Source organism: Myripristis murdjan, chromosome 8 (assembly GCF_902150065.1).
Source record: "Myripristis murdjan chromosome 8, fMyrMur1.1, whole genome shotgun sequence".
Taxonomy (NCBI): Eukaryota; Metazoa; Chordata; class Actinopteri; order Holocentriformes; family Holocentridae; genus Myripristis; species Myripristis murdjan.
The window spans coordinates 16,080,762-16,101,986 of record NC_043987.1 but is presented as its reverse complement, the minus strand read 5'-3'; the positions used below and the strand labels follow the sequence as shown (position 1 = coordinate 16,101,986).

Below are 21,225 nucleotides of genomic sequence, written 5' to 3'. Positions count from 1 at the left end.
TAGCAGGCTGATTGTTTATTAACACTGTGACCCATTACAGCAGTAGCCTGTCACTCTTGCACTTGTCACCCTTCGGGTTTCCCTTAACGCAAACCCCTCAGCTTACCATTCTTGATTCCCTGCTGCCCTCGGATAAAACCTGATGTCAGTGTTGACGTTAAACAAGGTGTCATCGTCCGTGAGAGGGGGAAGGTCAGTCTTGTAAAGGGGGTGCTCAAACAGAGCTGCAAGTCGAGAGACACCGGGGGCAGGGACGGTCCGACCCCCGCTGGCGTCTCTTATGAGCGGCTTGCGGTCCTCGGCGTTCCCCGCCGACTGTTTCATCCGCTTGAACGACTCCGCTTTGTCCGCGGCTGCCGTGATCTTTTCCAGGGAATGTGATGTGAGATTGGAGCTGGGCTCGTTGCTGAAATCTTGCAGGATTCTCAGCGTGTGCTTGTTAGGCCAGCCCGCTTCAGCCGCCGACCTGGCGCGCTGCTTCCCCCAGCCCTGGGACTCCTCGCCTGGGTTGTGAGCGCACTGACAGCCGCCGTCGCCGCTGTCCGCTCCAGCCGCCCGCTTCTCCAGTTTCGGTAACAAGTCTATCATGATGTGCATAGTGCACGCCACCAAAAACACCATGAGTATCAACACTCGGAATTTGCGAAACATTATCATCTTGATCATTTTGTTCTGAGTTAGCTTTCTTCACCAAGCGCAGCGCACCTTACGGCACCGACATTGATGTCCAGCGGTGTTACAGGATGAAAAAGCAGCCTTGTTGGTTTGAAGATTTTCTGTGATCATTGCCACACATAATCCGTGTTATGTCAAGAACTCCATCCGTATAATGTGCTCTGCCTTGGGCTTTTACAGTAGTCCCATTTCTTCATCTTCAGCCAGGTGGACAAGCCAACACATTGTGAGCACTGGTCACTTCACTGGCAGCGGCTCAAGGAGTATTCTTCATTCATTGCGTTGTTGAGTAGGATACAGTGCCAGGAGGACGGACTTCAGAATAAATCGTTAGAGGAGGGGGGGCAGTTAAAAGCACCGGAATTCTTCCTTAAAACCCACTTCCTTGTAATGTTGCCAACACGGAGACGGCTAAATTGTGTCACAGCTGTCTTCCAAAAAACAAAAAAAAGTCAGATGAATAGGTCAGTCAAACAAATATGTCAGATAAACACATTGCCAATAAAAATGAAACGACAAAGAAAGTGCCTGAATGGGCAATGCAACCTAACAGGTGATCCGCTGCATGCTTGGATGCGGTCCCGGTCCTTGACAAAAGCTGCTGTCACCAAGCCTCGTTGAAGTCAAAGCAGGGACCGCTTGGCAGGTGCAGGGATTTGGGCTGTCATTTGTCCTCCCAACACTGCCTCGCCTTCCAAGTGTTCATCCAGGGTGGGTGCGTTAAATATTATGATCAAACCCCTCAGAGCCCAACCTAGACGGCGTCATGAGCGAGAGATTGGCTGCGTCTGCACATAGCCTACAAGTAGCAATAGTGACATGAAAGGCGAGCTTCGGGGATGGGAGGGGGTGGAGGGGGGCGCTTTGAACTGATACGCTTTGAGCCTGCAACTCTCCTCTGCGCAGGGAGAGGGCGTTGGCACAACCCGAATCCAGTGTGCGCCACACAGCAGGGCACTCTGCCGCCCGCCTGACACCTGATCTGAAGGTCAGTATGCCTACAGCACTCCATAGTGTAAGTGCACCTTAGGTCAAGAGTTTCCTAAACATGGCTCTGGGGACCCCAAAGAGTCATTGAGGAGGTTCCCAGGGTCCCCAGTAATTTAACTTCACCATTATGTTATCCACGGGAGATTAACAGAATGGTGTTTTAATAGGTTTTACTGCCTCCAGTTTTATTTCCACACTCTGCAGACAGACAAAAAATAGCCTATTATGATTCTGCTCTGCAACAACAAAAATTTTGTCAGAGACAAAGTCCAAAAAAAAAAAAAAAAAAAAAAAAAAAGGGAGCCTCGAGGCCAGGTCTCAGGGCATTTAGTTCTTAGCAGTGACTCATGTGTTCAACCAGAGTACACCATATTTTTTGAATCAGCAAATCCACTTTAATGATTAACTCCATGTTAAATGTATCAGGAAAACTGACTACTTGTAACCATGATAGACTACTTTATGTGTGTGTGTGTGTGTGTGTGTGTGTGAGTGTACAGGAACAGGTACAGGTACAGGCTTACAATAATGCTGTCCTCTTGAACTTTTCTGTTTTCTATTTTCAAAGCTGCGTTAGTATCAAAAACTATAATCAGGTTATTTATCATCCACAACATAAATCCCTTCGCGTGGATGTTTTACAGTCAAAAGGCACCTGCCTGCCTTCTCAGAGGCTACCTTTCTCTGCTGATAAAGTGAAATCACCTTTAATTTAAACTGCAGGGGAAAAAAGAAACACTTGAAGCAATTACTTCAGCCTGCACCCATAACTAGCCTGGAATATTTTTTTCTGAAACATCACAGGATTAAATGAATAAGAGCTTAAGTGCCATGGAGTTCATTCAAGCTGCCAATTGCAGGCCTTTTGACTGCCGGGCTAAATATACAAACACACTCCTCATGCAGAAAATCTATTTACCCATTTTGTCACATGGGAGGCAGGACACACTGTATTAGATGAGGAGCAATAAACACCAAGCACCTATGGGTGAAATGTCTTCAGCTCAATGGAATTATGCAGAGAAATAAAATGAACAAATTATACATATGCCTTTGGCGTGCGTGTCTGTGTGTAAAGGGACGTGTTTGTGTTTTAGTTTGTGTGTGTGCGTGTGTGTGTACAAGGCATACAAAGTGGGCCTGACTGGAAAAGCTTCACTTGGCTTCTGCCACTCCTCCCAGAGGCATTGAGTTGGAGTTCATGCCACTGCCAGATTTGTGCATCTAAATAAAACAGGATCTTAAAGCTAACAAGCAAACAAATTGTCCTCCCAAAGGCAAGCCTGCTGTCCCAATTCATCTTGTGCTCCAAACAAAACAAATTGGCATGCACACACATGTTAGAATACACTGATGCTATGCTTTACAGTATAAGAAGGTAGTCCGTGTCTCTGTGTGGATACAAATTGTATAATTTGCTTGCTCTCAAAGAGACGGAATAAAAGGTTAACCATATATGAAAGCAGAGTCATACGTTTTGTCATTGGAACAGTGTGAGCCAGCCAACATGTTACAGCTGCTTCTGGCACCCAACATCAATGTGCATGGCCAATGAGTATGAACTTACTCTGTATCAATTCATGAAACCTATTTGTATTTACTTGCCAGCAGCAGCTGCAGATGTCTGTTCATCCCAAGACATTTGAATATAATTTATGTAAAAAAGGAACATAACTGAAAAAAAGAATACTTTTGACCTTTTTTAGCAGCTGTCACAAAAAAAAAAAAAGAAAAAAGAAATGCAAAAGTAATGACTGAAGACAAACTGTGTTGCTCATGTTCTTGGCAACAAAGCAATTAGGAGCACTTTTTGAAAACAAAATTGAGAGACTGAAAGTGCATACCATTAAAATACCTGCAAATGTGTCCATGTGATTTATCCACGGGACTTCAGGCATGTAACGTGACTGATATGCTGCCGTTGTTTTGAATTCACTCCATGGGGTCAAACTCTTACGATTCTCAATGATAAGGCAAAATGTAAGACTGACACATCTTTAAAGATAACACCAAATTGAACCATATACTTTGATGTCATTAAATTTTTTTCAAAGGATAGCAGACGTAGAAGCCGCAGACTGCTGCTCTGCGTCTTTTATCCTTTGATGTCAGCTCAACTTGGCACCTTAGTTTGATGTGGGTGTGTCTATATCATTAAGAAATCATTTCCAAACCCTAGGTGAGAACTGGGAAGACCTATGTGTTGTTTGTTTTTTAAATTGAGAGAGATAATGTGTAGCTACTGCCTGTGTGTGCTCCCATTATGTTTGAGTGATGTGCATCTCTTGAATGATTTGCACATTTCAAATGAATGCTTGAAACAATCTCGTAGCAATGATTTTCCAAAGTGATAGAACCAGATATTTTTTTGTTGAGGTTAACTGCCAATTACCTAAGAAGCTAACAAGCTGCAACCTATAAGCAAAATTCGTTGCTAAAGAAAAAACAAACTTTGATGTTTTTCAAAAAAGGAATTTTCAAACATATATTCACTTCATTACAATTCAAACATTAACTGTGAAAAAAATGCATCAGAGATTGTGGTTTGATGTTAATTAATGTAGAACAGCTGAGGGTTTTTCCATTACAAATTTGCAAGATGACAGTGTGACAAGTTCAGCCAGACAATGACAAGCAACATGGGATGATACACTCAAAGTCATCCCACATATAAACACAGATATACCCCCACTGCCCTTGACAATATGCTGTATACATACTGTATATAAACCATACTATAGTTATGATCGTGGATGAACGGTAAAGATGATGAATGAGAGCAGTTTATTTGTTTCATGGGTGCAAAAGATAAGTATTGAATCGTCATTGCTGCAGTCTGCGCTGATGACTCACATAAGAAAATAGAGAGTGGCACGCACACCATGTGCTCTCTTTTAGCGGTGCAGGGAATTACCCCCCCACTGGAAAATCCAAGCCAAAAGAAAAAAGTAACCTCCTGCACAGGAACACGCACCATTCAAAGATGTTTTGCTCAAATGACTTCTCTCTTCATATGTGACAACATGTGTACGCACAGCCTGTTGTTTCAACCTTTGCATGGTGATTTCACAGACAGATGATGTGTTTTACAGTGTGACACGCTGATGGGTTAAAATTAGCCTGATATTCTTTTGAGAATTAGTATGTGCATGTGCTGTTGTTTTGTGGGCAACATTTTGGGGTTTTCTAGAAGAACATAAACAACAATAACTAATAGCCAGCGGAATAGGTTTGCATCCCTTGGTTCCAGATCTTTGTTTATAGGGGAGCTTTTGTGCATCATATTTATTCCTGCACTGCTGCAACAGTCTGGTAACCTATGACCGATAGAAGGCAGGGTTACTGCAGACGGGGTGTATCAGCTACCTGGGGAAGCCACATTCTCCACACTCTCCCATACAAATCTGATGCTGGTCTCAACATTTTGCATGGCCTTGAAATTAGTTAAAGAATGATTCACCCAGCCTGTGTTATGAGAGAAGATGGAGAAACTGAAGAGACACAACAGTGGAGAAGAAATCGATGCATATTCTGGATTCTGGCCTGGTTTGGCCCACTGCAATCCACTGAGGAATATTCTTGTGTCTGTCTGTGTGTCTGGATGCTTGACCGGGGTTTAGTGTGTTCTTCAGGTAAAGCTGAACTTGAGCTCTCAGTACTCACTAAAGTCATACTGATCTCTGTAAATCAGGGTTATATAACCACCTTGAAAGCTAACTCTGGCACTGGATTAGGGCACTTCTTAATTCCGAATCCAATTAATCAAAAAGTCATAATAACTCAATGGGGAGCAATGGTAAAAAATTATATCAATTTTTATAGCCCTGCTCCATAAGGCCATAAGCTTGGTCGCTTTAAACCCAGTTAGGCAGTTTTATGAGCATGATGATTTGTTTTACAGCTAATTTCAAGATGAGGAATAAATGGCTGCGCAAATGTCACGCGTATAGAACAAGTCATAATTGGAAAATAATGGGACTAAGTAATAGCAATAAAAATGTTGTTTTGACGAATGGCTTGTCATTGGACACCACTGGTGTGGTGAGAGAATGAGGGGTGTGACTGGGCGAGCCAGAGCTTGTAATAGAGGGTGAGAGAGAGATAGAAAAAAGTGCGAGGGAGGAAGTGCCAGGGTGTTGAGTAATGGCACATTCAGCCACTTGACTGAGAACAAGCTGAAAATGGACTTCTTTGGTGACATGCAAGTGACATTGTGTGAAAAGGGCCCATTATTGATCATAGCACTCTGTATTCTGTGGCAAAGTCATTCCACTTATCCCAGTGAAAATAACTTTTGGTCAAACTGAGTTATAAGCAGAACTATTTTATATTTTTTCCTTTCTTTTTCTTGACAATCAGAATTAATTATTTTATTTTGTGTTATAATATGAGCAAAGGAAGTGCAGGACTAGTTGCTGAACAATTCTATACATTCAATTCAATACATTTATGCTGTTGTATATACATCATTGATCTGCTCACAGTAGTGTGTGTTGAATAGAAAACACTGAAAACAATGGGTCCTGCTCTTTTTTTTTGTTTTGTTTTTTTTATTGTGAGCGTGCTTTGAAAGTTGATTTTAGACATAACTCTGCCATGCACATGTACTGTATTTGTCTTTGGACTCTCTGCCAGTCACAGCGGGGTAGAAAATTTGTTTAATGAGACAACTGGCATCATGCACAGCAGCCCTGCTGTGTTGATCTCTTTATCTCAAAGACTCGAAGTAAAATTAGATCAGGTATCGTAAATTAAGGGAGAGAAGTGTATAACCTTGGAAGTTTAGATACAGAATGAATGTCTTTCTGTATATGTATGTGCGTGTGTGTGTGCGTGTAAGAAAGATAGTGAGGGACACAGACAAAGACAGTTATGCATTAGACACAAGGACTGCTCCTAAAAAGACACATGCTAACCACATGACAATAATATATCACACACTGGCCCATCCATCATCAGACCGCTCTGGTGGTGAACTCTCATCCGTCCATCATCCAGTGACAAGGTAGTTGACACTGTGGACTCATCCAAGGTCCTGCTTCACACTGCTATCAAAAAGTAGGTGATATATATGTCCTTCTCATGCTGGTCAGTGGTAACTGTCGATATGAATATTACTAATGCCTGTCAGTGACATGAAGAGTGGAAGAAGTGAGCGGTGCTGATTAATTGAGTAGTAGTGATTCAATGAGGCTGTAACCATGCCAGCCCACATTACAGCCACTCTTTGTCCATTCTTAGCAACAGATACCAGAAAAAACAAAAAACAAAAAAACTTCTAATTGCATCACACCTGCAGAGATACATTGTGTTTACTGTTTTTTTTTTTTTTAATCATGCACTGGATAATTTCGCATGCTGGTGGCCCCAGCTGCTGAAAAAGGTAACTGATTGAATTTTGTGGAAATTGTGTAGGAACCATGTGACATGAAATCACCTTAATGCCAGCATGTTAATGGAATAGGCAGCATGTGTGAAGGGGCTATTATGACATGAACAGAAACCCTGTCCAGCCTTTCTCTGTGTAGCAAGGTAATGTAACACCATTAAGCCAGCATTAAATATTTAAAGCACACTATACATTTTTTAATATTTATTTTTACTTTTTTTTTTTTTTTATTACTTAATTTCTTGAGTTTATACAGAACAAATTGCTCCCACTGGTGCTGTAGTGCACTAAGTAGTTTTACTACTGAAACCTCAACTGGTGTGGTGCCATCAGAGTCTTGTTGTCATGGCTGACCTGATGTGATGTGGTAGGAGCTGCAAGAGAGTGGAGTGTTTTTTTTTTGTTTTTTTTTTTTGCAACAATTGCAACCACTTTACCCACCAAATCTTTCGGAGAATTTGATCTGCAGAAATTATGCAAGTGAAAAAGGAAATTAATAAACATTGCATTAAAGCAAGACAAACAAGAATAGTAATTAGGACTACAATAAAGTTGTAGGGGCAAATTCTGAAGCAGCAAAGAATACACTGACCAGGGAATGGCTCATTTTTTGCTGACCAGGTTAAGACAGTGCTTCCCATGAATCATCTGTGATGCACCACCGCAACATCTGCACAGCTTCTATAAAATAAAATGTTGAACAATGCATAGATGTATAGAATTCATTTAAATCAATCTCTAAAAATGCATCTTTTCCTTGAAGAGGCGCAAATCATGTTGCTCTCTTTCACAGAAGAGAACCGAATCAAAATTTAAACTTTCACAACTCACTCCAAACTCTCCTGTTTAAGCGTGTTCATCTGTTAATTTATCAGAGATGTGTAAACCTGTCCAGCGCTCAGATAGAAAGTTAACTTGAGTGTACTGCAGACATCAGCATGTTGCCCTATTCATTTTTCTTCTGGACACACTGCTGTCACTGTAGGTAAGGACAAGAAACAGTATGCCCATAGTACGCCTTCTAAGAGTTTCCTTGAGACTGCTTCAAAAACCATTTCTCCTGATTGACCATCTGACACCTGGAAGGGACCAGATGCCCTTTTTTTTTTTTTTTTTTTTTTTTTTTTCGCTTAATGCCGGCTAAACTTTCCTACACTGCCAGCTGTGGCGATCTCGTTCCCGCACTGACGTCAGATGCCAATACAAATGCCCAGATGAGGAGCAAAATGTATTATAAGCTTTCTTAGTGGTGGAGTGGGCGTTCCATCCTCTGATTGCTTTGACAGCGCAGGATTTGTTCTCTTCAAATATTACCGTGGTGACAAGCGTGCAGGGGAGGCTTGAGATAAGCCAGTGACAATCCAACCAGCTGTGTGTGCGTGTGTGTGTGTGTGTGTGTTTGCATGTGTGTGTGTTTGCAAGGATTATAGGAAGTGTCAGGGGTCAGATCTTATCTTTCCTGGTACTTCAGATTTACATGTGTTAGACATTGTGTCTATGTGTCTATGAATGTGTGTATGTGTATGTGTGTGTGTATGTGTGTCTCAACAAGCCTCACACATAAAAATTTTACTGTGGCTACGGGACAATAGCAGGTGCAGCCAACTCATGCCCTCAATTAAGCAGCTAGGGAGCGTATAACGAACACAGGGTGAAAATTAGAATATGTTTTCAGTTTGACTTATTGGTCATTACGCTTATCACGGCAACCTGTTTTAATGACTTTGCACTTGAGAATAAAGGGGAACTTGATTTATTATCGTTTATGCATTATCATCAAAGCCCACAACAACACCCCAACAGTGAGAGAAGACAAGCCCATGACCATTCACTGTAGCAGAACAGAATCTCACATATCAGCAAGGTTATTGGTAAGCTGGGTTGTAGTGGTAATATGCTGTTGTATTAGCTCTCTGAATGTCATACCAGAGCGTGATGCCTCAGAGGGAAATCATGGGCTGTATCTCCCACAGCAGAGCTACGGCTGTATCACTGCTCAACCAAACAAAAGTAATGTGCATGAGTGAATAATGATGATATTGTTAGCAAAGTGTCACATCCAGTGGTACATATTTTGGATGTTGCCTTTGGCCTGCAAAACAAGTCTATGAGTTACATTATTTCAGCATTGGTTTATTGTAGTGTGAAGCTGAATTCCCACACATCAGGAGCTCTCAGAGTTTTGATGACTGAGGGCCAACTGAGGGACCCGACACTGGACTGAGGGCCACCCAACAAAAAAAAGTAACACAAAATAATGCCGAAACTATTCTTTTCTTTAAAAGCCTATTTTAGACTAAATGTGATACCTGTTGTGAATCATGTGAGAAGAGCATGCTTTATTTTCTGGAGGGAAAAAAAAGTCATTTTTCCATTTATAGAGGTTTTAATAACAACAGTGCATGTCTACAGTTTATGCTTTGGAGATGGTTTGTAAGAAGTAATGTAAAATAATCACAATTTGTAGTTAATGAGGCTAAAACAGATTTGTAAAACAGAATAGTGGGCGGTTAAGCCTATTTGAATCGTTTAAGCTTAGTTGTGCGCTCCTCACCTGTGAACATGTCATACGTTTCGTGATTGGTATCATAATGGCATTTTATGTTAAACTCCTTGTGCATTGCATTCACCTGCTTGCCAATTAGGCACATCACATCCGACCAGTGAGGTACAATGAAGTAAGCATTGCTCCATTTTTCCTGAAACTTCTTTCTCCTCACTGACCCAATGTTTTATGCGCGATAGCCCCAGCTCCTCCATCTCACTAACCCTGCTAACGTACTTGTAATGATGTCTTGCGAGCAGGCATCTTACAAGTCTTACAAGTCATATGTGACTCACAAAATGCCTAGTTGCCATGCAAGCATTCCTAGCTTGACAGTTTAGACCAGTTTTACCATTCTTGAACGCAAAGTACTGTTTGATGTAGGTTGCCAAAAAACTGCACAGTTATCGTGCCAAACTGTATTGGATTAGCATAAGGTGGGCTTGTCTGCAAAGCTGAGACCCATGGGTACCCATTGAACCCATTTTCATTCAGATATCTTGAGGTGAGAGGTTCAGTGGACCCTTTTGAAAATGAACCCTCTACATCCCCTGACCTTGGTGGACTTAACTCCGCAATCAGCCCACAGGCCACACTTTGAGAGTGCCTGCTACACATGATTTGAAAATGCTTGCTATACATGAAACAACATGATAAATTGCTCCCTACGGCCAATAAAAAAATCTATAGCAAATCAATGGCCATGTGGGATAAGGGTAATTAATTGATCATTACGATATACAGTATGCAACCCCCAGAGAGACCATGGTCTCACAAAGGTGAAGTAAATAAGGTCACATAAGGTATTTTTCACATACGTTTTTTTCCTAAACCATACAACATGCCTAATATTCAAAACCCTTTATTGCACACTTGGTCAGATCAAAAATGAGAGAAAAACTCCATGGTATGATATTCTACACAATTTCAGCTGTCCCTTTTACTGTGTTTTCTGCCCTTGTTTGGGGTGAGATGACCTGGAATGGGTTTTGCCTGTGGTGCCAGGTTAGAGTGATATCTGGTGGTCACAAGACCAACAGAGAGAGATGGCTTGATGATGTGGCAATACTATCCATTCATTTATATGCACTTGCAGGATATGCCTGCTCCAATGTAGCCACTACTGGCCGTAGCTTCCTCCTCTCGGTCCTGGCTTACTTAACAGGCTGTTTGTTACGCAAGAGTCTGGCAGGGCTCTAGTCCTGCTGCTCTGTCTCTTGTGGGCCACATCCTGTTACCCACTCTGCTCCCACTCGCTTGTTGACACATAGGTCAGTGTAGGGCGTTGGCTCTGCTTCCAAACAGACAGACAGAAAAAAAGAAAGGCAGACACACAAATATAACTCAAAAAAATGTGGACATACATACAGACAGCTCATTTCTCAGCCTGTAAGGTGCCCAACAGGCAGGCAAAGGAAGTTGGTCGTTTCTCCTCTCATTACAGTGCCAGCCCCTGTGATGATGGCTCTCCTGCTTGTGGGATATGTTGTGTTTGGCCATGACTTGCCATCCTGGAAGCCCATAATTAGACAGCACCGGATGCTGACACTGCTCAGGCTGAGGTTAAGGAGTTGGAGCAAGTAGCCTGCTCTGTGCTTTTCACAAGCACGATGAGGAGTGTGGAGGCTTAATTATAGAAGTGACACCCCCGCTGGACCTTGATGACATATTTCCTGTGATTAGAGGAAATGATCAGTATCGACTGTGAGAGGAGAGGAAGAGTCATGTTTAATTGCATTAGAATAATTGCCTATTGATGGTTGAGATGTGGCCTGTCCCTCTTGATGAAAGTGACTCTGAGTTTATGTGACATCTGTGCATGGGTAAATCACATAATTAAGTGCGGAAAACTGTGTACTCAAGATTATAGTGCTCTAAGACTTACAACATATCTAAATGGTAGCTAAATGGTATGTAATGGTATAATGGCACGCTACCTTTGCCCATGTTGTGATGATTTTTCTCTCTCTCTTTTTTTAGCTGGTCCACACACATCAATGTAAGTGCATGCACTGCATGACATCCAGTAGTGAAATAATGTAAAACTGCACACTTAGGAAATTTATTCATTATTCGACATTTTGGCCCTGTTGGGCTTTCATGAGGTCTAAAACACAATAGTACACACAGGTGTTTTATAGGGAACAATGTGTCCAACAATAGTGGAACAGCATTCAAAATTCATAGCACCTCCTTTATCAAAAGAGGCAATCAACATAAATTGTACATGAGATTATATTCATGAGTACTAAAAGAAAGTAAAGATAAATATATTCAAAATGAGGTATTCCAATACAAAAAGTCATAAACACAGTATTACAGACCAGAGTTGTGTGTCAGGACATGCCTTCACTAGAGCTGGGTATTGACAAACAGTACCATCAGGCACCAGTTGAATTATGTCAGTCCTACTGAGAATCAGAAAGGTCAAGAAAAATGGGGACAAATGTTGATACCTTAAGGTAGGCCTCCTCATCAAATGAATACTGTTTATCCAGCCTGTTACAACTGGTTATTGCATTCAGCGTGACCTGATAGACTAATCAACGCATGCATCTTTGGGTATGAGCTGTAAATTGGCTATAAACCAGAAGGCGGGTGAAGTTCATACGGTGTACCTAGTAGTCTGTAGAGTAGCATGACCATATTTTCAGGCCCCAAAACTGGGACCCTTAAGTGCTGCACATTTATGTATGTATTCATGGTGTGCATGCAAAAATACTCATTTTTGCACGCACCATAGATGTTTTCATCAGGATGGGGGGCACTTACTTCAGCACTTAACACACCTGCTGAGCGCACCTTTCAACACCATGGACAGCGCCTCAGCAGATGAAAGATTGTTTTTTCTCTCAAAACCCACCAAAACATAGCCGAATACACAAGTAAACACAAAACATAAGGATTGCATTGCTGTAATATATGTTATATTACAGCAATGCAATCCTTATGTTTTGTGTATGTACAGTATGTGCTGATCATCAGATGCCTTTTAAAGTAAAACACCAGGTATTTGTGTGCAGGCTGACTGTACCACATTCTCTTCCAGCTGTTTTTGCAACTGTTTTGAACCTGGCATCCTTAGATTCTGCAGCAAAGGCTTTTTTGATGTATAACATGTCAATGTTTATTTAAAAATGTGGGAATGAAGACATCCATTGAGTGCTTGTAGAGCAAGACATTTCTGTGGAAATGTGCTGGCAAAATCTGTGTTTAACATGACATCACAGAGGGTTATACCATCGAAACTAGATGTCAGATTGCTTCAACATGAACACTTTGGTCTATAATATGTGTATGTTCAGTTTGAGTTGCTTACATTAATGATCACCCTTTATTGTGTTGGTTCTGCACTATTTGTTGAAGCCATAGAAGCCATAATGGTAAATATCAGCAGTAGGCATCTAAGTTAGCCAACTGTAGTATTGTTCTACTTTAAATTTATATTAAGGCACATCTTTTGAAGCCAGCAGTGTAGCCATTTCCATCCCTTCAGTAGAGGTATGCTCCAATTTCATTAACTTCTAGTAGATAATGTACTAAAAAGTTGTTAGGAGCCCTAAAAAAACATAAATGTATCCAATATCACTCACATAGTATGAAAAATCAATAGCTTGAGATAATAAAGGATAGAAAGAGGACCTAAAATGGACAGTTAAAAACTTTTCTCCTCAAACTTTTCTCCTTTCTCATGATTTCTCTCTCCATAAACTGTTACCCCACCTGGTGATTAGGTACCGTGCTGTTTGCTGACGTGTGCTAACAAGTGAGCTAAATGACACCTTTTGAAAATCCAGTAAGCTGCCCTCAGGTGTAATGAAAGCCTGTCCCTCCTTTCAGATGTGGAACTTTGGCCAAAGATATTGACATAAAGTGACTCACTATTGTAGTGAATACCAGTGCAGTCTAATTTAGCTTCATCCCACTGGTGGCTTTGTCATTGCTGCGCATCTAAACTTTGTCCAAACCCGCAGAACTTTAATTTAAATTCTCATGGAGATTTAGAGGTTTTCATTCACACCAAATATGTCCTGCTGAATTGCAGGGAAATGTGTATGAAATGATGCACAAGACAGCTAGATATTTTTCTATCTGCTGTAATGGTGCAGCCATAAAACACTGGCATTGTGGGTTTGAAGATTTCACTCAATATAATTGCAATGTAGCTTAAGTGAAGTACTACAATCTGCAGATACAGAATACAGTATATCTGACATTGTTGTACAATATGGATTTTTTTTTTCTAACTTTGAAACTACTTAAGGGTAAGTTTAACGGGGAAAAAAAGTTTATGGAGCTAAAAATCTAACCTTGTTATACCTCCATTATTTCCATTGTTGATAATTGAAGAGGTGTGCAGATTACTGATGAAGAAGCGAGTATGCTCTCCTATGTATTCTAATGACCATTAGGCTGATATGTGGTAATACTCTCAAAGTGCCAGAAAATGAGGTGGGTATTCCCTGTGTAGCTACCTGAATATACCATCCACTACACCACTACGCCACTGTCTCTTTCTCTCACTCCTTTGCACATTTTTTCTCTTTGCATAAGGTTGAGTTCCATCTCCTCCAGGTTTTCCAATACCAGCCAATTAGGCTTGAAGTTGAGTCTGATCAATATACCTTCTTGTGACCTTTGGGTCACCACGGGCAATCACTGATAGGTATTTGAGGTTGTGATGTCAGGGCTGGCTCTGCAGTTTCCCCTGCACCATCAGTCCATTGATCCTCTACCCTTACTCTGGAGAAATATAAACAAAACCTTATGCTAACTGGTACAATATACCTGTTCTGCTGACTCTGCTATTGCTCACTATATATATCATCCCACACCTAATCAGTTTTGCACTGACCAGCTGAACGACTCCTCCCAACTCCTACTTAATAAAAAGAAAAACAACAGAAGACAATGAGAGGAAAAACAATAAAACACATAATATCTCTTGGGGCAGGTTACTATAGAACATAATAAATAATACAGGTCTATAATTCATGAGAAATAATACAACAGGCAATCTTCGAAAAGTTTCAGAGACAGCCACAGCTACTGATGTGGTTGCTCCTCTGGGATCCTTGCTGTCACCAGTAGCCTGCCTCCCTGCCTGTTTCACTCTCTCCCTCCCACTTTGGGTCCTTGTCCCTTGCTGGTTGTCTCTCCAGCGAGCCCAGACAGCCTTGATCTTCAGCCAGGGACAGTGGCTATGGGGCAGGCAGGGCCTCAGAATGTTACTCTGCCCTGGGTCACTGTGGTCTGGACGCCAACATGGGATCATTGGGTAAACAAGTGGTTTTATTCAGAGGGCGGCTCAGGGCACATATCCCATACTAGGGTTAGGCTGCCTTTTTTGTTTGTATGTGTATGTATGCGTGTGTGTGAGTGTGGGTGCGCGCGCCACGATCTCTCAAAAGAGTTCTGTTCGATAGGTCTGTAACACGCTGTCTCCTGGAGCTTTTTAGAAAATGTCGACTGATTCATGTTTCAACTTCCGGCAAACATTTGCGCTGCATGTTTGAATGGAAAATTAATCTTTTGAGAAAGTCTTCGGGCTCATAATTTCATATTTGCTAGGGGACGGGTGGAGGGCAGGGCTGAAGCCAGTTACGACACATCTCGTCAATATAATTTTTCAGCATTGCCGCTGACAGGCATTAGTATGCCGTCAGCCAAAATTATTGTGTCAAACTGTCCTCTATGCATATTCATGCTTACATATCACAAAGCTCACAGACAAAATGAGTTTGATATCATCAAATTAACATGCAATGCAAACAGACAGAATGATTTGATATAATCAGCTTAAGTATGACACTGCCAACTTAAGGAATTATGTTTGCATGATTTGCATAATGGGTGTCCTCAAACAAATGTAATCATTTCAGATTATGTCAGTCTGTCTGCTCAAACATGATGACAATCAGCGTCCACCCTCATGTACACTTATACTATTATGTATCATTAATCTGTGATGTTCAAAGCATTCTGAGTTATTTTGTGATGAAGTATTTTAATTTATTATGTCAGTGTATCCACTTTCCATCAGCGTGACTCACCTACCTCTACTTCAGTGAATTCCAATATTACCTAGAACAACCTCCCATAAAAAATGGTGTGAAGTTGCATTAAACTGTGCATCTTTCATAAGGAAGGGGAGAACAATGGCAATAGTGATAGAGATACCATTGTAGGACTGAGAAGTTTTTTTTTTTTTTTTTTTTAATTGACAGAAAAAAGCAAGAGTCATACTCTTTACTCAAAGTGGAGCATATCTTGGTGCATTGCACTGTGCTCTGTGGAGTCTTAATATCAAGGGGCACTTTGGTATTTCTTTACCTTCTATGATTAATTCCACCCTATATATTTGCTGAACATTTTATATAGGAAAATACAGAATAACCTTAGCCATTAGGATATGCTGGTCAGTTCAGCTGCTTGCTAGATTGCCTGCATTAGCCCCAGTGTGACCCGACAAAACAGGTTCATCTCTCTCTGCTACTGATGGCTCATGTGCAGATAACTAATCTGATAATAGCTAAATAGCCTGTTTCTCGTGATAATTAAGCGAAAGCAATAACCCAGCTTTTTTCGCTGCCAGGCCTAAAGCTGTCGCTTTCTTTTATTCACATTAGGAAATGTAAATTATGGATAAAATTTTCATCCAATTCCTTTCTCTTTGTAGCCTCTTTGCTCAGTAATATAACGCATGTATCGCAGTGTCAGTTAACTTGTTAGAGACGACAAAAGGACAAAATCTTTCATATGCAAAATCTAACATATTACAATCAAGACTGGATTCCTTATAAACCAGACACTTTGTGGACATGTGCTGATTAAGGGTTAGGCATTAGGAAACAATACACTTCACAACAACCCGATCTCCAATTTCTGTAGTACGGGAGGTTTGCGAGGTGAATTTCAAGAGAAAATTACTGTTATTTGAAATGTATTATTAGGAGGCGAATAAGAAGGAGCTATCGCCATACTACTTGTGTGGGATTAAATTTTGTTTAAGTTTTTTTAATTATATGTCACCAACCAGAAGAGCTGCATTTTGACTCTAAATCAGAGTCCATGTGAAACCATGTGGCAGTCCCTGACGCTCGGTGCTGAGTGGCAGGAGCTGGTCCGGCCCTCTGGAAAAACACCCTCACCTTTATCTTTCACCTAGTGGAGCAAACTCTGATATTGACAGCAGTAATGGCAGATGTTCTTTTTTGTATATATATCTTTTAGAATTGACCAGGCTGAGGTTTGCTCACGGTTAGGGCCGGATGCCAGGTTATGGACTGTAAAAATCTGATCTAACTCTGAGATGGTTAAGTTTAGGCTGTAGGTTTTGGCTGGTGTTAAAGGGTTTGGTTTGTGAAAAACTCTCCCATTGCTCCTCCTGCTTCTCCTGACGCCTCCACAGTTAAATAGTGCACCACTGGCAAAGCAAGCCATCACATATCATTCACTGCTCCCCTTCACGCCAAGACTTATGAAGACATATATCCCCAGAGATAAGTAACTATTATATCCTCAAGATGAAGGGATAATTTTACTTCTTATTTGTGGATGTAACTTGCAAATTTATTATTCGAAAGATATATGGTTTATCTGTTTCACTTACAGTCCATCCTGACAGACACAGCTCAAATACCACAAGACCTCAACTTCAGCACAGATATCATTTGCCATAAAGTGAAAGGAAACATTTCTCTGGCTAATGCCCAGTTTACAACAGTGTCTCCTGTTAGCAGCAGAAATATCGATGATGGATGACATTTAACTTTTTTATATGTAACCTCAGTTTGCCCTCTTATCCAGTTTAATTTTTTTGTTGTTCTTTTTTCCTCTTCCTGTTTCATTGCAGGTTGACAAAGCTGGTCGGTTTGCATTCCATTTCATCACTTAATACTTGAATAGATCCAAGTTCTTCTGAGCATCTTCTCCTTCTTCGTTCAAAGGCGTTATGTCATTTCCGGTTAGCCAGAGGCTGCTCCAGATGGAGAAGCTGCTGTACCAGGAGCACATTATTTGTGTCTGCAGTTGGCTGTCACTCGAAATTCACTTACAGCCACAGGAGGCTGGGATCAGCATTGGTTACCAGCAACATGAACTGCTAAGTTGCACTACTGTGCTATTATTTTAGTTTGCCAAGACACTTATAGACACTGAATGAATTCTCTGCAAATGCTGTGAATAATTCGACAAGCAATCATTTGCAAACAAGCATTTGCAGCCTGATTACTCTGCCATCACAATAACCGATTATACTTTGCATTTTTTTGCAATCAAATCAGTTTCATTCTGCAATTGATACTGCCTCTTATGGTCACTCAGGCATGCAAAAATATTGGTGGTCATATGTCTAAATCCGATTTCCCATATTTATTACAGGCTTTTGTGTGTAGAATTGTATGAAAGGTCAAAATATGATACCAGTAACTGCCATAAGCCAGCAGTGCAAGGAATTATGTTGTCAGCCATGGTACCGTATTATTTTGACATGACATATAGGCTATTCATAATGTGTACATTTAATATTTTATATCACCATTGCATATTATACATATTTAATGTGCAGCATTCATTGAAGCAGTGTGTAACAGAGTGGCTCAAATTAGATTTTCTATGTGTCTTGCTGACAAATGCACTGCATCCACTACCACCCCTGAGGTTGTCCTACATGTATGTGGCGCTGAATGCCCTCCCTTCGCTATCCCCCGAGGCTGTCCTTATGCTCTGTGTCCTGTCCCTCCTCTCCTGTCCCCTCTGGCAGAAAGCAGAGAGAGCTGTCCTAATGTTACTCTACTATGCCGGGAGTGAATTTGATAGACTGGAGAATGAGTCAGGGTGAAAGAAAATGTGTATGCATGTCTGGTCCTGGAATAGAAATTGAGAAATATATCTGGACTGACAAAACCCCAAGTGTTTTCTATAACTATTAGCAAAGGAAGGTTTTCTTCATAGCGACACAGATGCAGTGTGCAGAGGAGGAATAAAGGGGAAAAAGGAAGAGATTTCTAATCTCAATCAGTGTTGAGTCTCAACTTCATTCGTTCAGCTCACACTATACTTAAGTTGTCCTGGAAGGCACATTAAAACGTCTTCCTTTTTGAACATGAACACTTCGATGAGTCTAATTAGCATTTATAGATTCATTGAGGAACTTGATTATAGCTTTTAAAAGTCTGCAGCTGGTCATTATGCTAATCCAAGAGCTTTCAGTGTGTACTCACATGACCCCTGCCACACAATGAGTTGTGTGTCATGATAGGAGAATAAAACAAAAAACAAGTAAAATACACACTCTTCAACTGGGGAGCTCCCATGATGCTTTGTTGCAACAAGTTTGCTGAGACTCAGACAGCAGTTGGCCTGCCAGAGCCCAGGTATGGTCAGACTATAAGTCAAGAGTTATTCATTAACTTTGAGATCACTGTGGTAAAGGGGAAGCTGATAACAGAAGTGGCCAAGCTGAGCTATGATAGCTGGAGACATGAACTGACAAATGCATGACTGTGTGTGCATGACATCACTGTGTGTCCCAGTGAGTGTACAGACAGCAAAAATACACCACGCTCTACCACTGACTCGAAATAGACTATGGCAAAAAAGGACATTTCATGCATTCCAGAAAGTTACTTTACCACAGACTGAAAAGAAACTTGTGCTTTACAACTGGTAAAAGTATATCCTATACTGAGGATCCATACAGGAGGCCACAAGCCATGTACATTCCACAGCACAAAAACAGCATCTTACTTAAAAAAAAAAAAAAAAAAAAATAGGATAGTGATTATATAATATGCTTATGTTTTTTTTTCTGCTGTATATTATTAAATTCCATGGTGTCCTCCAAACAGCTCCTTTGCTGATCCTTTACGGATATTACACATTCTTTTTTGGCTTCGGTCTGTTACAGCAAGCTTATATAGCCTTGTACAATCAGCCAGTGAACAAGGTCAAACATGCACCATGGATATGTATCCACCGCAGGCTAATTTCTTTAATTCTTAAACAAGATGTGCATATGAGAGAAATTAATTCTCTGCATAAACAAGTGACAATTTGTTTCCCGGGGTTGTTTGGCTAGCTTTTTGTCGGGGGCCGAACATGATTAATAATACTGTTGTACCCCTTCCGTTGAGGGAATTAGTAAAAGTGAGTGTGCCTCTTAATGTGGAAAGTGTCATTTGGCATTTTCAGTTTGGTGAGACTGAGGCTGCATGAGAGAGTAAGGGGTGGGAATTTTGGGGTGGGCTAGAGAGGGAGAGCCATGTTGTCGAGTGTGGATGCACTACCATTTGCGAATGTGTGCACATTCATCTTATGCAAACTTATGTGCCTTTGCATGGTGTCCTCTAGAGTGTCAGTAGTGTGCCACACACCACGTGTCCCTCGACACTGCAGATAATGAGCATATTAATATGCACATACCCACCCAGGTTAATGCCTAGCACTTCAATTTCACGGCCCAGTCTCAGGTCTGTGCAGTTCCTGCAGCACCAACAGGCCCTGGTTTCTCTCTATCAGATGAGAAGAGAAAAATATAGTTCTGAATTATTGAACAGATACATGACTGACAGGCTGGCTGATGAAACTGAAGAGGAAGGAAACAGAAAGGCAGGAATGAACAAAAATTGGTACGGTGAAGTTGATTGATGCCAGAAATGAGTTGTGGTGAGGGGTTGATGTTAAAAAATACAGGCAAAAAATATGGCTACAAGGGTTTTGGTAGAGTGGACAAAATTGCTGAAATTGCTCCTTGTTGCTCCATTCGTTCATTTTTCAAAGCCCCAAAAGTTATTCTTTACAATCCATCCGAGGCGAAGACTTACCTTCATAAATTCAATTTTGAGACATGATGTCTTTTTTGAGGTTTGAGCTGATAACTCTTGTTTCTTACATTATTGCACTGGGGTGACGAAGTTCATAGGTACTAACAGCAGACAGATTTCTCATACTTCCTATCTATATGAATGATTTTTTTTTTTTTTTTTTTTTTTTTTTTTTTTTTTTTTTTAATTTATGTCATGCGAAATTAATTTGGGCCTTTCTTACATTGGATTGCAAAACACTGTGAATAGTCAGCAAATAAAAGATGATTTTTCATTGAAGATTTACTTTGTAGCCTGATAAAGAGCTTTCTATCTCATCTCCCAGGCTTTCTCCAAATAACTAGCTAACTTAAAAATAACTAGTTAATTTAAATGTATCATGAGTAAATAACCAGCTCAGTCTTTGTATCATCCATACTCAGAAAATCGATTTCTTTTTTCACTACACTGAACAAAATATTATGAGGTATCCAGTAAAGAGGATGAAAAAACAAAATCCTATTCATATTCTTCATCATTTAAATGACAAATTAAACAAATTCATTTTTCTTCCTCCAAACCAGTGTCTGACTGAGTCACAGAATACCAAAATCTCAGCTGGGCACATAGGGATCTCTGCTTCTTAGTTAAATTGTATGAAACATAATGCTCTGTAACATATTCATGTTTTATCAGTCTACATGTGTCCAATTTTGGTTTACTCCAGATATCATTAGCTCACTTTTCCTTAATTTCTCTGAAGACAAGCTCTTTTTTGTATTGGAGATAACTTCACTGAACAGGTATCTGTCAAGTATACT

The 21,225-nt window shown here is 40.7% G+C and overlaps 1 protein-coding gene across 1 annotated transcript in view; it reads right to left on the bottom strand.

Annotated features, from left to right (window-relative positions):
- The window catches only part of LOC115364416 (extracellular serine/threonine protein kinase FAM20C-like), a 44,829-nt gene extending 43,388 nt beyond the window's left edge, over positions 1 to 1,441 (bottom strand). Inside the window, exon 1 of the mRNA XM_030058989.1 lies at positions 107 to 1,441. Coding sequence (XP_029914849.1) covers positions 107 to 666 — 560 coding nt within the window. The 5' untranslated portion in view covers positions 667 to 1,441. The remainder of the gene's footprint in view (positions 1 to 106) is intronic.
- Between the last annotated feature and the right edge of the window lie 19,784 nt (positions 1,442 to 21,225).